Raw genomic sequence first — 21,917 nt, 5'->3', positions numbered from 1 at the left:
ATGGGGTCAAAAGTGGGATTGTTTCCAGATTCCCAAAAGATGAGATTATTTTAGACAAAAGTAGTAAAAATGGGATTATTAGTTTTCATTTTTCCTACAATTAAATTTCAAAGGTTCTTAGTTTTTGGTGTTTTCCATTAGTAAAATAATTTCTACCTAAATACGATATAGCAAGGAAAAAAAAAACAATAATATAGACGTGATTAGACACAAGACTACGCATACGGCATATCATTCAATAGTTTGGTCGGCAATTTGGCATCAACCCACGAGTCTGAATGACTTCCAAGCTTAAACCCACATTTCAATATGGGCTATTATGGTATGGCCTACGAGAGTATGGACTGAAATGAGAAATCAATTACCCTCCAAAATCCCTCACGTTGTTCCAAAATCCAAAAACTCTAAAACCCTCCTTCAACCTCCCAAAAATTAAAAGCAAACTTTCATGGCTACCTTCTTCAAATTTTCACGAAAATGGCTTCCTTCTCCATTTTCTCTCTCCTCCAACCTCTCACATCGTCTACGTTTACCTCTTCTCCAAACGTTTCGCTTCACACCTGAATCTCCGACTCAAATTCGCACTCATTTTTCTGAATCGAAGGTTCGATCACCGTTTGATTCCAACATTATCCGAATACTTCGAAATGAGGTTGAATACCAGAATGAGTATGCTCCACCTCATGAGGTATTACGTGATTATTATTTTATTTTGAATTTGTCGCGTTATTTTTTGTTTTTATGTAATTTATATTATTTCTGTGATGAGTTTGGAAATCCCTAATTAAGCCTTCATAGGATGAGAAGCATTACATTGGAAAGGATTGGATGAAGTTTTTTGCGTTCTAATTATTTTGAGAAAAGTAGAAAAGAAACGAAGGATTTTGATGTTATGAGTAAGGGTTTCATATGATACAAAAGCTAATTTATCCATAATTGAGGGGTGATTCTTGAAATTGATTGCTAGAATTATTTGAAATTCGTGTTGTCTTTAAAATTAAGCTGATCAGACTGAAAATTAAGGTAATGTAGGGAGTGTTTGTTTTGAAGAATCTTACATCGGTCCGAAGGCCGAATAGAGTGGTGCATTAGCATAATGGAGAAATATTTTTAGGTGCTTAAAGATTGAGGAATGAATTTGTTTCGACGGAATTGTGTAGTAGGAATTCATGAATGGGATGTGTGAATGAGGTATTGAGGTGAAATGAAATGAGTGTATTATATAATCAGATGATGACCGTTTGATAGGTTGTTGTTTTTGTTGTTCTGAGGTATGGAAAGAAATATTTCTTGCTACTTATTTTATTTAGTCGAGAAACGGGCAGGAAGAAGGATTTGATTTGCCTATCTTTCTAAGAAGCAATTCTGTGATAAGGTTATTTACTGAGCTTATGTTATCATAACGTAAGAAATTTGTTTGGTGAGGCATGCAATTACATGTCTATTGCATTATGGTAAAGACGGATACTCAGAAGTTTATTTTCATGTAGTCATATGGATATAATGAAAGGATTTCAGCTCTCAAGCACGGTTGTTAAGGTGATACTAAAGGTATATGGGATTGTAGCAACTTATCTGGAGTAAATTGCATTAGTTTTTTTTGTTAGCCTGTTTCTTGTATAAAATAGAGTAAAGTTTTGTGATTCTTAGGTGAAATTCAGGATTTCAGGTAGTGTTTCTAATTAGAGGATATCTTTTTCTATTGGAGTATTTCGTTTTGTTCTCATAGAACTAGACATGTTAAAATTTGGTTGTGTTAGAGTAGTGTTAGCACATGGTCTCAATAGACATGTGTGAATATGAGTATGGCTGAAGTTCTTTTGATGTGTTCTTCATTGCAAGTGAAGCAGGGATCAATACCTGGAGACAAGACTTGGAGTTTTAGACTAAGAAAAGTAAAATAGAGTATTTGGAGTGTAGATTTAATGGCAACAACGATAAGGATCAAATTATGGTGTGATTGGCTGGGAGAGGAGTAAGTCTAATGGAGCTCTTTAAGTGCCCAGGATTTGATATGGACTTATGGCGGTGGAGTAAATTTGAGAAGAGTGAGGGGTGCATTTTGTGATTGTATTGTGTCTAATAGTGTTCAGAAAGTATCTATAGAACATTAGAACTGCTTTTGGCCCAACCTTATTTTGTAAGTCAAAATTTTTGGCTACTCAGGAAAGATGAAATATAGAAGATAGGTGGGGCTAAGATGTATATGATAACACGGATGATTGGTAATATAAGGAACTATAGAGTTTGCTATGACGAGATTCACTTGAAAGCTGGAGATAAGTGAAGGCAGAACCAACTACGTTGGCTGCTTATGTTGATTGTTGGGGGAAGGGGTGGATGAAGATATAGGGCGTCTGAGTTGGTATACTAGTGAGCTAAAAATAAAGAAGTTGAGGGATACCAGGGATGACATACTTTGAAGGTCTGAAAAAGGACATGAAGGCCTTGGGGCTTCAAGAGATGATCCAATAAGATGAATCTTGGATTTCTGGCTCATGAATTCGACCCCTTGTTTGGCATATAGGCTATATCTTATTTGCTTTAGTGTTTCAAGAAAGTAGAGGGATGACCGTATTAGAAGATTTTGTTGCATTGACATCACATATAGAAGTTCTATCTATGACCTTCATGCGCTGCATGTTGTGGTTACACGACATTTGCACATTGTAAAAAACTGAATTAGAAATGGTATATGACTTGAGAGAAAACTTTATAAAGATGAAATAGGAGATTCTTGTAAAGGATATATCAGCAGGTCTATTGTGGACATTTTTTTAGGGTTCAATGTGTTAGAAAAGTGAAAATGTATGACAGTACGACAAATGTATCAACTAGTATTCCATGGAGCTGTTAGAAATGTGGAAGAAAAGTTTGCCTTTCCCTTGCATCTCACCGCATTACACTCAACTTCTTTTCATTCTGTCTGTGTTGCTAAAAGACATTTGGTTGGTGTTTAGCCTTTAACTATCTCCCTTTTTCTCATCGGAATATGCAGCCTTCTGCAACTTTCAATTCTTTTTCTGTTGAAGACCGCCCAGGTGAGCAGTTTGTAAGGCTCCGACACAAGTTCAGCGAGAAAGAAGATATCAAACTTGAGGCTACTATGTTTGATGGTTGTGTATCTGAACCAAAAGCTGGGGATGACGCTGATGGCGAAGATATTCGCCTTCACATAAGTTTGCTGGTAGACATATCTAAGGGTGAGGGATCTGATGGATTGGGTTTTGTGTGCTCAGCATGGCCGGATGGCTTGGAGATCATGAAAGTTTACATGCTTCGTGAGAACAAATTGTTGCCTAAAGCTCACATGGGGCCTAATACAAGGTACTGCCTCTTTTCTGGCCATCATAGCTTTATTTTTTCTAAAACTATGGTGTTGAATTTTGTTTATAAAATAGGTTCTGTGATCTTAAGCATGTTCTTTTGTATTCTTCATGGCATTTCATAGTGGACTAGCTGAAAACTTCGCTAAAGCATGTTAAGGATTTATCTTTCTCGTTACTGTCTACATAACACCAGAGATTAGGGGAAGGCATTGAATCTGTAATTGACTCTATGTATGTTTCGTTTCTTCAGGAACTTGAACCCCAAGCTGCGGAAGGCACTTCATGAATATTTGGAAGCAAGGGGGGTGAATGCTGAACTTTCTGTTTTCTTGCATCAATATATGGTCAACAAGGATAGAACTGAACTTCTGAGATGGTTAGAAACTGTCAAGTCTTTTGTTGAAATGTAGAGTGCCAGTTCTGGCTTCCCTGGAGGATTTATGGTAATGACATTGACATTATTTAGATTCTAGTGTTTATATAAAGTTCCTTCAACAGAATTCTTGTGCATAATATGCAAATGATTCTTATTTTTTGTTCCATAAAAGCTTGCTGAATGTTGACGAAGCTGATGGGTTTTGAGGTCAATATGTACATGACTGGTGGGACATGTACCTGACGACATCTTAGTCTCTTCATCTTGACCAGCTGTTAGGAGAAAATTATTTTTTGGTAGTTATTGCTTGCTTGAGGCTTGATTGCAAGTGCTCTTACATATTTCTTTTTGGAGTTTGATGGAAATAAAACAATGTAAATACTGTACCGATCACTTTATCTTGCAGAATGAAGCCTGCTTCAAAGAAAATGAAATCTAAGGAGTATATTATATATACAATATACAACTTTTTGTTTTGGGCTGACTACGAAAATAAATAACTTCCTTCTGTGTTAGATACGACTGGCAAAAATTGACCCAACATGATAACCCGATCTGAAACTGACCTGAAAATTCCTGGGTTGAGATTTTCAACTTGAAAAAAAGATGGGTTGATCCAACCCGATCTGAAAATATAATGGGTTAGGTTCAGGTTGACGTTTTCAACCTGAAGATAACTCGAAATGGCCTGATTTAAAATTAACTTATATTATGTTAGGTTAGCCCTTAGCCGGTTAGGTTATAATATTGGGCCAAGCCCAACTCACTTCAACCTGAAAATTCCGGCTTTGAATGTTGAAACTTAAACATGTTACATGTACAATACCTTTTTGAATTAAGTTGGTAGTTTTTTGATCATTGAATATTTATTTTTTTTTCAGGTCATTTTGGGTTGGTTTCGGGTCAACCCGAAATATATAAGGTTACATTTGGGTTGAGGTTTTCGACCTGAAATATAAATCAAGTCGGGTTTGGGTTAGGGGTAAGTGACCGACCTGAAATATAAATAAGGTCAACCTAAAACTAACCCTACCCGACTTGATTGCCAGCCCTATTATTAGATATGTATATATTGAAGATGAAATGCCTTTTTTCACTAACTTGTAAGAACTCAACTTTAAGTTTCTACATGTGATTCCTTCTTTGAATTTTTAAAAACCCTTCGCTGAAATTGTTGTTTTCCTTTGTGTTCAACTCGCTTTATCTCTCCTCTATAGTCTGTTTTGACTACTTTCATTATTGAATAGTTGTATGCATTTCAATGTTAATTTCCAAAGTTATATATTCTTTACAATCTTAATAAGGTTTCATTGTCTTCTTGGTTTTCATTGATCTTGGTTAGCCGAAAGTTGGAATTCTTATTTTAGCATAAACATAAAAAGAGCTATTTAGAACATTACTAGATTCGATTAGAGACTTAGGAACAGTGTAATAGGCTAGCCTAGGGGGCAGGGGTACTTTCATAATATACACTCGTTACTATGTTAATTTGGGCAAATACACTATTAGTAGTTAGTTTTGGGAGAGAATCAAGCCTTCGAATGCTTGTTACTATCTTTTTCACTGTCAAATTCCATATTATCAATCAAATATCAGTTTTACTCGATGTGTTTATTCACCTTAGTGATGCTAGTTCATTACAAACTGTTGTACCATTCACACAATCACGAGACCAATTCCTTCTTTTAGGTTTGAAACTACTTTTATGCGGATAGTTTGGTCATGTCAGGTTGAGGATAAAAATAATTGAACTAAATATGCATGAGGCTTAAGAGAGAGCAGCATAAGAGGGATGATGAGGAGAAAAATTATTGAGGTCACATATGGGAGATTGCTTCGAGTGGGTGTCTTTTGACCACTAGTGATTAGTTTGGCGTGAGCATGAGTTACAATTACATCACTGAATTTATGAAGAATTTTCATTTTAGTGGCAGTTTTACAGAGCTGATATGAGTTTTCAGCAATATTTGTTTGTTAAGGCTCCAATCTGGGATTGACTTTTGCTCAATTGGGATAGGTGGTAGCTGATAGTTCATTTTAGCAGCAACATAGAATTGTTTTTGGGAAGATATGTGGATTTACTATTTGTTTCCGGGTAGCTCTGTACCATATATTTATTAAGGGACAAGTTTCCTTGTATTAGGTTTATGTTAAGCTTATTACTGAGACAGTTTTAGAGTTGTACTTGGTAATACTGGTCTAATTAAAAGCAGGGGCTTGGTGTCACCTTAAAAAAAATATAGAGGATGGATTTTACTACTTAAGGTCGCATTCTTATTCTTTGTTTCTTTTTATTGGTTCATTTATAAGTCCATTCAAGGCTGATGTGGACTGGTTTATCTAGTTGGTGGGTTAGTGTTCGGGGTCAAACTTCCAATTTACCAATTTGGTACGAATCGGGTCACCTAGACAGTTGGGCAGGGGTCCTCCTAGCTTAGTTGTTGAAACTGATCGAGGTTCTTTAACATCCACTTCATCTGAACTTGGTTGATCACCAGGTGTTTGACAAGAAGAATTTCCTTGACTTATCGATGTGTCATCAACTTCCAAAGTTGATGGTCACCTCTGTGCATTTTCCTTTACTTATAATTTTTTAAATGTATTTTAAAGTTGGGGTCTGACTTTTGACCACTTGTCCATACTACCCAAAATCAGTGAGAATTGAAAATTTTTCTTTTTTCTCGATTGCTAAATAAGAAGTTATTGACTTATTTCAACTACAAATGTTGTTTGTCTTGTCTTTTTTATGGCATTTTTTCAAAAAGATGTGCTCAAAGTTGTCACTCCGAAGTTAGTTTGTAGGATGTGAATGTGAGCCCGAATATCTTTAATAATATTATGCATGGTTTGTTGTTGAAGTGAATTAGATTGCAACTATTACTGTTGATTGTTGAGAATTATATCTATAATTTACATATTTGTATCAGCTTGTAAATTGTGATATGACCATGGACACAAATTGACCCAATCGGAACAACCCACCGGTCACCCTTATTTGAACTATTGAAAGATTGTTGCTTAAATTTGGTGAGTGCTGATGAAAACTCTAGTTGGGCTTTCTCATTTTATTTGAAATGACAAGGTTACTTTCGGCTCAATTGAAGAAAAGATACTAGTACAAAACTAAGGCCCAAAGTATTATTTTATCAGTTTCTTGACTATAGAAATTTATGAAAATATATTCATTCCTTGGTGAATATTGCAAATAGCATGCAATTGGAATGGATCAACACCTCCTCAACTTGTAGTCTCTTTTGTTTGTACGATAGCTGATAAGTCATCTCATTTGCTTTGAATTTGTTTCGACTTTGTTTCTATAATTGTTGGACTATTATTTCTCTTCTGCTTACCGTACGTCTTTGCTGGATTCGAGTTGTTTATCATTTCTTGTGGGCATTAGCTTTGTTTCCTTTGTGTCTATTTTGTGTGCTTGGCCTCTTTATTCTTAAACAATGCTTAGATGACAATGTCAGGCAACTATGCAAGGAAATGAGGTTCCCTTCATTAAAATTGACAGTTCCATTGTCTCTCTAAAATTACTGGTGGAATATGGTTATTTACCAAACACTTTGATAACTAACCCGAGCCTGTGCGTCATGGTAATCCAACGTAATGTGGCTCTCGCCTTCCCTTCCTCTCTCTTGTTAATTAGCAAACCATTTGGTAAATATCTTTTTCTTACTAGTGATCCATTTATATAAAAAAAACACACCAGAAGCGTAGTGTTGCTTAATATGCAAGAGTTTGGTAGCTTGGGTGCTAAATGACTGCTGGAACCGTATCTCTCTAGAGTTCAAACTTTAATTGGAGAGAAGTACTTAAATTCAGTTTTATAGATATCTTTTAATGTAAATAGAGGTGGACATTTGGTCGGTTTGTGTGAGTTGGGTTGGGAGCAGGACTGGCCCTCCGAAGCAATCAAGCTAGGAGGTGAGCCAGTCTAGGTTCGCCATCATTTTTGTCCAATTTTATCATATATAACTCGCTCCGTTCTCTTTTAATCTACAAACCTTTTCTCTTTTAGAGTAAGTTGGCTTAAAACTAGTGTGCAACCATGAGCCAACTGCTAGGTAGACTGGTCCAAGCCTTGCTATCCCGGCTCCTGAGTCAGTTGGGTCAAAACCGCACACTGGAACCTCTCTATGCAAACTTGTAGTAGCTGGTCGATTTCCGCAATTATCAGAACATCTTTCTTAATTGTTTAAACCCATGAAATGAAGTGAAATACCTTCACCTCTTGGAGAAATAGATTGGGTCGATGCAGTAATTTCTAAGCTGAATATCAAAACTGTACACATAATTCTATTTGATTTGTACTCCTTTTCAAGACACTTGAAGAGCTGGTAGAAGAGTTTCCACTAGACATCACTTGCAAAATGCCAAATGCATTTTATGTTGGGTTTGGTGTTTCTACTCCGTTGTCTTTTGTCAATAATAGCTTTATATATTAGTCGCGTAGAAGTTGAATGTCATGTTGTTTATGCCATGATAATTGTTTTTTTCCTTGAAGTTGAACAGTTGATTGGGCCACTTTGCTCAAAGGTTGTGATACATTGTCATCCTTGTAAGTCATTTACTATTTTGCAGCTTAAACGATTTTAAACTAATCTATATATTAATGTTCTACATCTCTCTTATTTTCTTATGTCATGACAAGAATTCTTAGCAGTTAGATAATGGCTATCGCAATTGTTAATCTGTGCTTGTTAAAGTTTCTCTATTGCTTGGTTAGGCTAAGAAGGCTTGGCCTTAGAGTCATGCACACAGATTTCTGTCATGTATTTTCTAGGAAAATGAGTAAGGGAGCATACCATTCTGGATTTTTGAAGTTGTTTAAGCGTTTAAGGGAACTTTGCAGTTTCTGACTGGAAAAAACTTTATCTACCCAGTGGGTCAACAACTCACTACTAATAGAAATAGATAAATAGTGAATTCAACTCACGAGTTTAAATAGTTTTTTAGTTCTTGATTTCAAGTGGAGATGTAACATTTCCCCTTCTGACTGTCATTGGTTTTTTGTAGATTTTGGAAAACGGGATGGCACATATAATTTTGAAAGTGAAACCAAGTTCCAATTTTTGTTACCTATATTAGACAGGAATCAGGATATAGGAATGACAAAACAATATACTAGAAACTCTCAAGCCACGATCTTATATTTAAGCTCAAATTTTTTTGAAAGAAAAATCATTTTACTTTGTCATTAGAAAATTTACATGATATCATCCCACGAAGGATAGAGAGAATTAAGCTAACAATGTCCCAAACATATTGTAATTTGTAGCAAACTCCTACTCTAGAAAAAAAAAAAAGAGAAGAAAATATTCCTGTAGAATAAAATAACATTTTTAAAGCTTGAGCGAAAGATCAAGTTTTGTAGAGTCCTCTGAATTACTTTTGATTGTACTGTCTCCACTCCACCAACCTCCACTGGTGACTCCTTCATCTACTATGTTGAATCTACCAGCTCCACCTCTCGAGGATGGTCCTGCAGTTGTGCAGGTCTCCGTCACTAACTTCCCTACTGCGGGTTGTTGTTCAATAGGCAACCTTAACCACCCATGATGTCCGTAAACATTTCCAGAAGAAGACATTGTCATATTAGGAGGAGTTTTATGGGCCATTGAGTGTACCTGAATTCCGAGAGATCGATTAGGTGAAGAACCATGTAGAGGTAAGGAAGCAATGTTTGAATAATTATGTTGTTGGTGCAAATATGGATGCCCAAATGCTGCTGCTGTTGCTGCTATTGTTGCTCCTATTCTCTGGTTTCTCTTTGCTATCGTCCGCTCTCTTTTGTGAGCGTTTTGGTGTCCACCTAGTGCTTGCGAGCTGTAGAATTTTCTCTGACAGTAATTGCATGAGAAAACTCGTGGCTCACTCTCTGAGGCTTGGGGAGTTTCTGATGAACTCTGTGATGATCCTACGTTTAAGCAGTCGATGAGGTTGAGTTCCGCGTTGAATTCATGGCATGAATCCTCATTAGATATCATGAAATCTAATGGTATTTGAGTCTGGGAAACTGTCTCTTGTTCCTGATCTTGATCTTCTAGTTGAGCTTCTTTGCCTGCTTTATGGTGCTGATGCAGTTGTCTATAAAGGTGTGTGTGGGGTAGAACTTCTTGTGCAGCAGAGATGGTACTTGATGTTCCTGAAAGACATGGTTCCAGCTCTATTTGTTCCATTTTGTTAGAAATGGATTTTGTGGTAGCTCTACCTGCTGCTCTTTTATGTTATACTCTACCTAGCCTGTGGAATTGAAGAAACTGATGAACCATATCTGAGAGGAGTTGCTTCTGATTCGAACAGAAAGGTTTTACTTTTAAGTTGTTTCCTACTAAGTGTATTGGGTATTTGGGTTTGAGTGTCTCTATGTCGATCTAAGAGCAAGAGACTTATTTATTCACTCCACATACTTTTTTTTATTTGACACTGCACGTTATGCCTATATCTAATCTAAGGGGACCTATGGCTAGTCTATTCATCATATTTATATAATATTATTCTCATAGAATATGAATGTGCTCCATTTACTATGCATGAAACTAATTTTATATGAGGGATGAATCCATATCCGAATGGAGGAAAATAGATCCAATCAATTTTGACAGACATTTTTTTATATTCCTGATTTATATAAGGGTAATTTGGGAGTTTTTCAACTAAGGATATGCTCTATTCGGCGTAAAACAACTTATTGAAATTGAATTGAATTAAACTAAATTATAACTAATAATAATGATAATAAATAAGTTAGGAACTTAACCGAACTGATTGAAATTGAACCGAACTGATTGAAATGATTGTAACTAACTGAATTGAATTGAAAAGAAAATAAGATGTGGAAAACAGGTCCTAAAAAGGGAATATTTTCGAAAGAAAAATGAAAGATGGTATGATTTTGTACATTTCTACTATAGATTTTTCATTAAGGGGGGAAAATTGTGTACAGGAATGCTTTGTGTTTTTATTAGAATATCTTCCTTTGATTGGAGAAATGGACCCCATATCAGTTGTAAAGATACTTAGTTGAAGTGGAACTGGAGGCATTTGATGAGACTTTTGTTTGAGGTGATAAGTTTTCAGACACATAAATTTATCACTTAGCTATGACTGAAACTTATGTGGGTTTATACCTGTTGGGGGTTATGGAGTGCTCTAGTTATTGGGGGACATGCTAACCTTGTACTGCAGAGTGCAGATTAGACTATCAGTTAGGGGCAGCTTGTCCCATGTCACTAGGGCTTTGTTCCTTTTGTGAGTTTTCATGAGGTGCCACTTTTGGTGTTCCCTACATTAATTATTTTGCCACTAACTAATGGAATACTAACTTATTGCATTAGCCTCCTTGTGCACTTACACCAAAACTTATTGTTAACCTCCGCCAAAAGATGGTTGGTATTTTATAATTCCTCCTACTACATTATTGCTAAGGTGGTACCCCCTTGGATACTTATGATGAGTTTCTAAATTCTCATAAGAGAAGTGGGCAAAAGTCTAAATTTTCCATCCTTTTGTTCTATTGGTTTAGTGTGTTTTATATTGTGTTTCATGTGTTTGTCTTTACATTTTACGTACATTAGTTTAAAATTATAATTGTAAGCCAGCGATGTTACAACTTGAAATATCAAGTGTTTTATTCCAAACCTATCATTTTATGTAACGAGGTTAAGAACTCGGAATCGAACTCAAAACCTTGATTTATGAGAGTGAAACTATCATATAATCGTTGCATCTAGATCTTACTACATGATTAAAATAAGATGGTCGAAACATAATGAACCGAGGATTCGTAGTACCACAAACCTCCTTAGTCCCCCACATCTAGAGGCCGAGGAAATTTCATTAAGTACTAGTAGCTAATCTTCATGTGAGAAAGTGGAATAATATGGACATATGGTGGTTGATGACTTTGAGTTACTTAAGGTCAAGTGTTTAGGTACTTGGTGTTTGATGTATAGTACTTAATGATGGAGGTCCTACCAAAAGGTAAAGCTTACAATTAAACCATAGTAGAATGTTGGATATGGTAGAAGGTCAACTATCATAAACTAGTTTGGTCTAAACTATAATGATTGTTGGAGCACACATCTTGTTAGATGCTCAGACATTGGGGTAAATTGGTGAAATGAAATTAGGAACTAATCCCTTTCTCTCAAGTCCTTTTCTGTGAAATTTCTTTGTTTGAGTTCTGTTTCCTGACTTTTTTTTTAATGCCATGTTTTAGTTTAAATTCTTCGTGCATATTAAGGAATATGATGTGTTTTAAATCTACAGTCAAAAGAATGTGTTACTGTTTAATCTTGGACAAGTAATCATTACCAAAACGATTGTAGCTCATTATTGAGATTTGCAATGTTTATTTGTTTGAGTGCATTATTTCTACTTTTTGTTTTAACAAATTTTCACTAATTCAGGTTCGTCAGTATATATTTCTGTGAGCAATTTATTTTCCTCAATTTAATATTATACTGAGTAACTCGTACTTCTTCTGTAACATACCAACTGCAATAAATGGGTATTATTATTCGCGTGGTATAAAATATTCATTTGTTGCATTATTATGTTACAGATAAGGTATTTTAGTTTTGGAATTCAGGTTAATTGTCAATCTCATGTGTTTTTATTCAAAAACTATCATCTTATATCTAGTTGAGAAAATCCCATAACCCATCTATACATATCCAAATATCATTGCTTGCGGTTGATGCATATAAAGATATAAGAATCAAGTGGTAAAGAGAGCACCCATTAGAGGCACTTTGTGGGTAGGGATTTCCCTTATCCTTTCCCCTCACTCTCAAAGTGTCTGGCTCATTAAGACTCGAGCAGGATTCGGACCACTTCTTCTTACTAAAATAAAAATAAAAAAATAAAGATATAAGAAATGAGAATGTGGCCGAATAAGGTGAGTCCACCTGTCAAATAGTATATCTGACTTGTGCTACTCCAATGTGCAGTGCATGGTGGTGTATTCTTTACCCTCCTGTGATTCCTCGTTTAATTGTCAGAAGAAGGTATAACTCATTTGTATAATGTAGATAGTACAAGTTTGTTAATTATATTCCTAGAGGGAAGCATACTTATGTCCTAACTTATTAAGTCTCTGACTGATTGCAAATTAATGTAATGTGTTTATTTGTTTGTTTATCAAATGTGTTATCTTCTCATAGCTAGATTGCTAGTTGCCAAATATTCTAATCGTAGTGGTTGTACTTCCATCATGCATCTTCTTTAGTTTTTAGTCTTAATCTTATTTTCTTAAACACTTGAAAATCTGTGGTGGGATACTCATCAATTTGCACTGAATGAACCCTTTTTTTAGTTCAATAAAGACTGTGTATGTGCATGTCAGAGTATTCCCTAGAACAACAAAAAAAAATATTAGGATACTCTGAAACTTCAAGTAGCAGTTTTCCACCTTATCAACATTACTATATTTTTTAGGATGGATTATTGTGGTATATTTTCTATAGATTTGATTAGAAATACATCTCTGAAGTGTTTCCCACAGTCTGATTCATTTTGTTCTTTTGCATTTTAATACTATTATGGCAGCTTAGACTTTTACATGATTCAGGTTAAAATCTATTTGACTGTTTTGACACCAATAACTTGATTGATATGGTATTGTGGTTACCTGATCGAAGTCTATATCTGAAACTTGAAAGACTCACAAGAAAGATGGGTGGGATATCATGGATGTGACAACAATTTACATTGATGGTCACTAATAAGGATGGCAGTGGGGCGGGTCAAGTAGGAGACACGCCCCATCTTCGCTCAATTGGGGCAGGTATAGGTCTAGGTTTGGCGGGGATGGGGCGGGGATGAGGATTAAAATTGTACCCGCAATGGTTGGTGGAGCGGGTGTGGATTTTATGTTATACCCGCCTGCCCCGCCTCACCCTCGCCCCTATTTATTATTAAAATTCTATTTATATACATATTACTAATGTATTTGAAGACACTTTTAAAATGTAATAAAACATTTGTCTTTGTTAATGTATTTTAACTTTTCTTTTACTATATTATATTGTGATTTTGTGAAGTATACAACTATAATGGGCTTATGGCAGATTTTTTGGTGGATTTTTTGCGGGGATGAAGTGGGTATTACGCGGGTTCGACGTGGGTGGGGGTGGGGCAAGGGTAGGTCTAGAATTTGCCCCTGCAATGGGTGGTGGGGCGAGAATGGGGATGAAATCTTTCCCAGCAATAGGTGGTGGGGCGGGAATGGGGATGAGAATTTAATGCGGGTGCAGGTGTGGGGGTACCATCCTCCGCACCCGCCCCGTCCAATTGACATCCCTAGTCACTAAACTATCACAACCCTCTTTTCTTACCCGAACCCTGGTAAAATATAGTATATGAGTGGTTTCACTCGTTACTGTTTCTTTAAACACAGTTTCAGTTCAGTCGAGTTTAATTTAGCTCACTTCAATTGAGTATAGTTCAACTAATTTTATCTGATAATTTCAATTTAGCTTAACTCACTTCATTTTAACTTTATTTCAAAAGAACATAGCCTTATAATATATACTAACTACGGTCTTTATTAGTTTATCTGTATTCTTTTTTGGGATGTTCCTTATTAGTTTACTAATTTTCTTTGTTTCTATTTTTGAAATGAGACCATTAACTTTCCATCACACATACATTCAACTTTAACATAAAATAATAGTTTCACTTTGTCTAGCAACATTGTTTCTATAAAACTATTAACTATATACAAAATAAACTAGCAAACTAATAAAGACAGGAGGGATTTCTCCCTTATTTTGTTTGAACTTAATATATCTATGTATGCACTACTGTGAGATAATTATATCCGGTTTACATTGGTTTTATAACAGTGAAAACCAACATGGGGTGTGACTTTTGAATACTTGGTGACTTTAGTCAGAGAAGAGGAACTGAAAACGCGGCCCAATGAGGCATTCCCACGTGTCGAAAGGAGATGTGAGTTTGTCGTATATTTGTAGCACAGTGGCGATGATGACAAGTGGCCGACAAGTTAATGGGGAAGATGAGGTGTACTCTTCTAAATAGTAAATAGTAAATAGTAAATACTACTACTCACTACTCTTCTTCTTTGATTGTGGTATTCTATGCTGTATTATTATTATTAGTTTAGCATCATCAAATCCTTAAAGTAAAACCCTTTAAGATAAGTATAATCTTAACTTTTGTTTTTATTATGATTGAAAACCAAACTCATGTGACTTTTGCCTATAATACCCCACATATAAAAGCCTCTTTCAAAAAAAAATTAACAAGTGCATTTTGGCATTTTTTGTTGCAATTTGCATTCCTAATTATTATTATTACTTTATTAAACAACTCCTCTTGAATGATTCCATGTTTCACATCTTTGTCTAATCAAAATTTAACCAAATCTCTTTATAAGATCTTTGTCTGTCTAAATAAAGCCGTGTTTGACACCTGAAAGAGAAGAAAGTTAAGGAGCTTGGACTACCTCCTTTAATTTGTAATAATTAAGTTGAAACTTGAAACTATCTTTTTCGGGCCTGTTTTTTTCGGCATAAAACAGCTGAATTGAACTGAACTGAATTAAACTGGACTGAAATGAATAGTGATATGTGAGAGTAAAAGTATTGTTCAGAGCTGAATTGAACTGAATTGAACTGAATTGACTTGAAGTGAACAAAATTAAACTAAACTGCAAATAAGTTGGGGAGTACATGCCCTTCTTCTTCCTTCTTTTTCCTACTTCAAAAAAATATTCATTTAGGTATGGTATGAACATCTATACTCCTTTATAACCTAACCCCACTTCCCACCTTAGTCTCTTTCCTTTTCTGACTTCTGCTATGGGCCTTTTTCAAACTAGTTAAGAAGTAGTTGAGAGAGTTGAGATCAACTAAGATTGGTTAAGTTGATTATTTAGTAGAGATATTATGAGTCACTTTCTATCTGGAATCACATTACTAGTCTAGGTGGAATGTATTCTAGTTTAGATACTTTGTGGCAAAACAAATTAAAATAGATGTTAGGACTAACTTAGGATTCAATAGAACATACCAGATAAAATATATATAGAATTTCTTAACAACAGAACTATTATGATAGACGCTTAATTGAAGTTTCTTGTGTGTAATTTGAACATTACGTTGTCAGCGAGAATTACAAGTTTAGAATTATGAGTAAGGAAGGAATTAAGCTAGCACAAAGAGTTCATTTACATCCATTATTTTTCTCCTTAAAATACTTCTTAGTACTAGATTGAATGTTGAAAATTTTATTTTACTCGTAAACATACCAGAAACTTCAAATTACGGTCTTTTATGAAGACTTCATATGTATGCAATCTGTTAAACAGATCGCTCGTATTGATATAATACAGGGATAACATATGAGTGTATAAACTAATGATTTAGACGTGATATAGATCTGAAACTAGTAGAATATATGATGGGTAGTACACATAGCACATGGTAACCATACCTTTTGTAAATGTCATTTTGGTATATCTCTGTGAATGATCATTATTATTGTTCATAATACAAAGAGGCTTTCTTCATGTTCATAACCATACCTTTTCTTCATGTTCTTAAGGATGAGGAGCTAGCTCATGTGGTAGAGCACTCTCCTCTGATCTGAGGTCAGGGGTTCGATCCTTACCCTCAGCATTATGTTGGGGTATTTCCTTAGCATGCTTGCATGCATTACCAGCCAATGTGCTGGTAGTTCCTACAAGACTAGTAGCCTTGGTAGGGATTAGCCCTTGGGCTAACTTAATTTCCCAATAAAAAAAAAAAAAAAAACCTCGCTCCGCCGCGTTACCTTTTCTTGCATTTTGACCCCCTTAATCCTTGAACTAATTTGCAATTCAATAATGAAACATTTAGTTACTAACTTTTGAGATTCTTTCACTTTAGCTCCCACTAATTTTCATGTGATGTGAACTGTACTAGTTTGTGACTTGTGAGAGTTTTATAAATTGTTGCAAGTTGATGGTGCCTGCCTAGTACTACTCCTTTGTGTGATTGCTTTTCATTTGAAAGTAGTAGTAGTAGTTCTGCGCTATTGGTTGATCCAACACTGCCACCTTACTTTCTAGTGTTTTGATAATGTGGATGAGTTAGGACATTTATAATGTCATTTCTTTAATCTTAGTCTACTTAATGCTTTCTTCTTTACTGTTTTGCCTTTCTTTTCTTGTCTTTTTTTATTCTTTACTGATTGATTTCTACTTATGTGTGTCCAACTTTTGTTGAAAGAGCTCTAAAATTGCTCATTGATTAGGAATTTAGGATGGATAGTTTATAAGCTTTCTATTTGCTAATCCGTCTGTCCTAGTGAATATTGTTCACTTTGGCTTTTATATGAAATTTCTCAACAAAAATCACATCAATTTTTCTCTACACGTTTTATGCCAAAAACTCTCCATCAATCTAACAAGCTTTTCTTACCAAGTTAGCCTGGCCTAGTGATAAGGAAAGAATCTTTCAACCCCAGGTTGGAGGTTCAATCCCCACTAGAAGCTTTTTGGGAGAGGGTTTCTCCTTACCATCCCCCCACTTTCATAGTGCATGCACGCAAACCTAGATCGAATTAACATGCGAGAGGTGTTAATTTGACAGGCCTTTCATCTTATCATGGGGTCTCAAGTAGGGGTTCCAAAAAAATTCTAAACAAGCTCTTTAAAAGTTCCGATGTAAGGATTATAAAAATAAAGAAGTTACAGTGTTTTGTCAAGTATTTAGAGAAAACATCATTTTAAAAAACATTTTATTTATTTATTTTGTTTTATACTTTGTCGGGGAGGGTCGTTAGCACCTATCTGTTCAAAATCTCTTATCTCACTTCATTCATCTTTGCAAAATACTTCCGTTTAATAAATAAAAAGAAATGCAGAATTGGCATAAGAGAAGACGTTGCATGGAATGAGTTGCAATGCGACGTTGTCTATTTGGCTACAAGTCATGGTTTTGTAGCACAAGTATATAGGAATTGTTACTGATTAGGAACAAGCTTAAACCCATCATTCAATACATATATAGCATTTTTACTGTCAAGCACAATCAAGTCCATCTTGCGGCAAGTTTGGACTTGGGCTTTGGGTTCAATTTCAAGCTTTTTAGCCTTGTATTTACTCCCCCGTTCGGCGTAGTTTGACTATTTAGAAATGATCAACTAAATTCAGCTCGTGGTCACCTCTAGTTTTCATAAAATAACCGAGCCATATATATATAGAAAAAATATTCTTTTTCGGCTCAAAATTTTTTAGGGGGGCTAATGATAAACGGTTGTAACTCTAATCCAATCGTGTAGTTGAGATTCATTCTCATTTCTCATGTAATGAGCATTCTCATGTGATCTTGCCCATATATATATATATATATATATATATATATAGGGGTAGGATCCGCTGAAAACAACTCTTAATCTGAAAACTGAAAACAATGGTAACTTTTAACCCCTTTAGGGTAACTTTTAACACTTTTAGGGTAACTTTTGTCAGTTTTGGGGTAACTTTATTATATTAAGGGTAGTTCTATATATTTCAAGGATAACTTTATTTATTATAAGAGTAACTATTATCACTTTTAGGGTAACTTTTACCATTTTTAGGGTAACTTTTAGCAATTTTAGAGTAATTTTATATATATTTCAAGGGTAACTTTTAGCACTTTTAGTGTAACTTTATATGCTATAAGAGTAACTTCTTCCACATCTAAGGTAACAATATATATTTCAAGGGTTAAATTTCGTGAAAAAACACTTTCCTTCCAACTATGCGCACATCTTTAATAATTAACATCTTTAACGAACTATTGCTCGAAAGTTTTAGTGCCATTTTGTTTTCCAAAAACTTGACACTTGACGTTGACAAATGACAAGTAACACCTCCGACGAACTCCTCCCCAGTACTCTCATGGTAGTCGACGAACAAATACCTGACGATGAACTTTACGGCGAATTAGCCGGCGATCATGAACTCGCGCGAGGTAAACGCCCGAAAATCATTCCTGATCGACTCACTAAGTTACCCGATTTAGCACTCGCTCACATTCTCTCTCACCTCCACATCGAAGAAGTAGTGAAAACCGTCGTTTTGCCCAAACGATTCAACTCAGTATGGAATTCGGTCTCCACAATCACCTTCTCCGACGAAAACTATCGCAAATTTGGCAACTCCTTCATCAAATTTCTCGACTCTGCATTAGGGTTTCACAATGGCGAAAAAATCGAGAAATTCTCCGTCAAATTTAGGTATGATCCAAAATATACGAATTTTGTTGATGAATGTATTAAATTCGCTGTTCAAAAGCAGGTCAAATCTTTATGTTTGGATTTTACTCAGAAATCTAGTACTTCCTCCGTTTCTTTTTACTCGCTACACTTCTCATCTCACGGACTCCTAAGCAATTTTTGGAGAAGAGAGAGGTAGAGAGTAAAAATAAAAGGGACCCATGTGGGAGGAGAGAGATAGAGAGAGTTTATTGCCCAAAAAAGAAGTGTAGCAAGTAATGTGAAACTTCCCATAATGGAAAGCGTAGCGAGTAAAAAGAAACGGAGGAAGTAGTAATTATCATCAGATTGCAGGTTCTGAGTATAATTTGCCTGAATTTCTGTACGATGATGCGAATTTGGTGGAATTGGTTACTTGTTTATGTAGATTTTCTCTTGAAGGATTATATAATTGGAATTGTTTGAAGTTATTGAGTATAACGAAAATTAAATTGGATGAGGAGATAATTTCTAGGGTTTGGTGTGGGTTTCCTGTGTTGGAGACGTTGGATGGAGCTTATAGAATGGAGTGGGTTTGATAAGCTGAAGATTGAGTCAGTTAGTTTGAGGGTGTTGAGGATTGTTTTGGGATGCATCAGTAGAAGAGCATAGGAGTAAAGAGAGAAGTAGAGATGCAAAGGTTACTTAAGTGAGAGAGAGTACGCGAGAACCATTCGATTAGAAATCAACGCTCCAGATCTTCTGTTTTCAGTTTTCATTTTAATGGGTGTTTTCACAAGATCCTATTCATATATATATATATATATATATATATATATATATATATATATGTGTTATAGATACTTTTTTTTGGGCTTTTATTGGGGAGTGGGGACCCCATGGTAAGATGAAGGGAGTTGTCATACCATAACCTCTCGTAGGTTAACCCGGCTGGGTTTACGGGCAGACAATTTGAGAGTGGGGGGAATGATAAGGGAAAATCCTTTCCCAAAGTACTTTAAGTAGGGATTGAACCTCCAACTTCAAGATTAGAAAGTTCTTTCCTTGTCAATAGGAACTTAGCTTGATATATAAATATTCGTAGAGCACCTTGGATCCATGTAGTTATCTTATCCCAAACATATGACACTGTTTAAATTGACAAAATTGAACTCGTGGTATATTGTCATAAGATCAAGTGCCGATGCTCAGACTGTAGCCTCCCAAAGGGTTTACATGGAACATGCTTCTTGGATCTCAATCACAAAATACAGCATATAGTTTTATACTAAATAAGCATCTACCTCTTTCTTTCTATTGCTTTCTCTTCTTTTTTTTTCTTTTGAATTTCTTTTTTATTATGTCCTTATTAAGGTGTCCTTTTAGCTCTAGTCAAGTACTCATATATGGCTGCCAAAATGGTCCCATATTCCTTGTTGGATAGCAAACAAGACATACTTTATTTGTTATCTTTAGCCTGAAATCTGAATGAATGCATTCACATCCCTTCTCTCTTTTTTTTTTTTGTTGTGTCGATGAAATGGGAAATATGGGACTGTGGGAGCTCTAGATTTGGATTCTTGCTTTAGTTAGATTTTTGGTAAAAGTTACTACTTTTATTTACACTTGCCTTTTGTGCTTCTTTTCAAAGCAAGTTGCTTCTTTCCAATAATGTTGTATGCAAACAGTTTATTCAATATTCGCCTCCACGTAAAATATACTCATATAGTCCTATCTTGATTTGAATTTTCTACTATTGCCAGTTGATTTTAGTACAAAAGTTTGGCTTAAACTAGTTAATAACTCGAGGGATGTTTTTTGAGTTTTTCCATATAATATGTGTTTCGCTTTTTACTATCACCTCTCTTTAGTTTGTAGTTGTATCATAATTGAATTGAGTACAACAATAGTACGGAGTTGGAGTCAATAGCTGAACAAAAAAAACGTTCTAATTCATGATGATCAATTTAACTCGATAGAAAGACCCTCTATTTTGCATAATGAAAGAATGTGATCATTATGAATAAAATTGGATAGGTGCTGACTTTGCGTAGAGAATAGAGATGTACATACCACATAGAACTATACCAGTAGATGAGGCCATGAGGGAATGTGGAGAAGAATGAAGGACCACAGAGTTCCAATGACTGAGCAACTATCCTAAAAGGTGAAGGGAAGATCCCTTTTAGTAGAGTTATGCCCCTTGAAGTTAAGATAAGGCTATACGTCTTTAACTAAGCTTCTTTTTTGTTCAATCAAAAAGCTAAAAGAAAGAAACTCTTAAAGATGGAAAGTTGTCATTGCCAACAAAGTTAAAGAGCATAATAATAAATCTACGAGGCGTGTCCTTCATCAAATGATAGAAAAGTACAAGACCATTTTCTTTGTACTAGAATTTCATTTATATTCAACATCGTCTAGCTAGGTTTATGAAGAGTCAAAAAGATAGCTTCTCTTACTTTTCAACCATGGAATTTGGAGTTTGATATTTATCAATTTTGATGTAATGGTTGGGTGGTATTTTATGGCTATATTTTTTTTTATCATTGGTCAGTATATAGTATTATTCAAAAAATGTTGTTTGTCAAACAATTTCAGTGCATGGTGCTTAGGGCCAATATTTGTTTAGAGAACTAAAGGGATATAAAAGATAAATAAGAGAAGTCTCATGTTTAACTTGGGAGATGAGGATTGTAGGGGGAATGAAGATAGGAATAAGGTCTTATATAACCATGTTAATACATGTAAGTAAGGGGTGAAAGTTATTCGGATAAAATCCAAAATCCAATCCAACTCAGTTCGAATTAGTAATTCGGACCAGATTCGAAATGTGTTCAGATTTGATTCGGATTAAGATTTTTTGAAAATTTGAATTTTCGGATCGGATTGGATTGAGAGTAATTGGATCCAAAAATCCAATATAACCAAATAGTAATATGCCTTGAAGTATGTATCTTGATTGGGCTTAAGTGCTTAACTATTTTTTTTTCTAAAAAAAAGCACAGTCCGTAACC

General features: G+C 35.2%; 2 protein-coding genes across 6 annotated transcripts; one reads left to right on the top strand and one right to left on the bottom strand.

The window, feature by feature from the left end:
* Window positions 1–275: 275 nt before the first annotated feature.
* LOC104883133 (hypothetical protein) lies at window positions 276–14,915 on the top strand. 5 transcript variants are annotated; one of them, XR_007271463.2, is made up of 5 exons: window positions 276–688; window positions 2,999–3,327; window positions 3,580–3,772; window positions 8,216–8,269; window positions 14,562–14,915. XR_007271463.2 is itself a non-coding variant. In XM_048639188.2 (4 exons), exons 1-3 carry the CDS (start codon window positions 449–451, stop codon window positions 3,737–3,739), a joined length of 729 nt encoding a protein of 242 aa, XP_048495145.1. In that variant the 5' UTR covers window positions 276–448; the 3' UTR covers window positions 3,740–3,772; window positions 12,666–13,734. The 5 variants fall into 5 exon arrangements, 3 of the variants coding, with proteins under 3 accessions (XP_048495145.1, XP_048495144.1, XP_010665900.1); XR_007271464.2 differs by lacking the exon at window positions 14,562–14,915 and adding an exon at window positions 12,666–13,734; XM_048639188.2 differs by lacking the exons at window positions 8,216–8,269; window positions 14,562–14,915 and adding an exon at window positions 12,666–13,734.
* On the bottom strand, window positions 8,834–10,237 carry LOC104883124 (zinc finger protein 3). The gene has a single exon (XM_010667578.4). The coding sequence runs from the start codon at window positions 9,888–9,890 to the stop codon at window positions 9,054–9,056; it is 837 nt and encodes a 278-aa protein (XP_010665880.1). The 5' UTR covers window positions 9,891–10,237; the 3' UTR covers window positions 8,834–9,053.
* Window positions 14,916–21,917: the final 7,002 nt, after the last annotated feature.

The sequence above is a fragment of the Beta vulgaris genome, chromosome 2 (genome assembly GCF_026745355.1).
Source record: "Beta vulgaris subsp. vulgaris cultivar EL10 chromosome 2, EL10.2, whole genome shotgun sequence".
Taxonomy (NCBI): domain Eukaryota; kingdom Viridiplantae; phylum Streptophyta; class Magnoliopsida; order Caryophyllales; family Amaranthaceae; genus Beta; species Beta vulgaris.
The sequence above is the reverse complement of the archived record's forward strand: the minus strand, read 5'-3'. Positions and strand labels throughout refer to the sequence as shown.

Coding starts and splice junctions, on each gene's coding strand:
- LOC104883133 (XM_048639188.2), top strand. CDS start 449: ATGGCTACCTTCTTCAAATTTTCACGAAAATGGCTTCCTTCTCCATTT. Junction 689..2,998: donor AGTATGCTCCACCTCATGAG/GTATTACGTGAT, acceptor CGGAATATGCAG/CCTTCTGCAACTTTCAATTC. Junction 3,328..3,579: donor CACATGGGGCCTAATACAAG/GTACTGCCTCTT, acceptor TCGTTTCTTCAG/GAACTTGAACCCCAAGCTGC.
- LOC104883124 (XM_010667578.4), bottom strand. CDS start 9,890: ATGGAACAAATAGAGCTGGAACCATGTCTTTCAGGAACATCAAGTACC.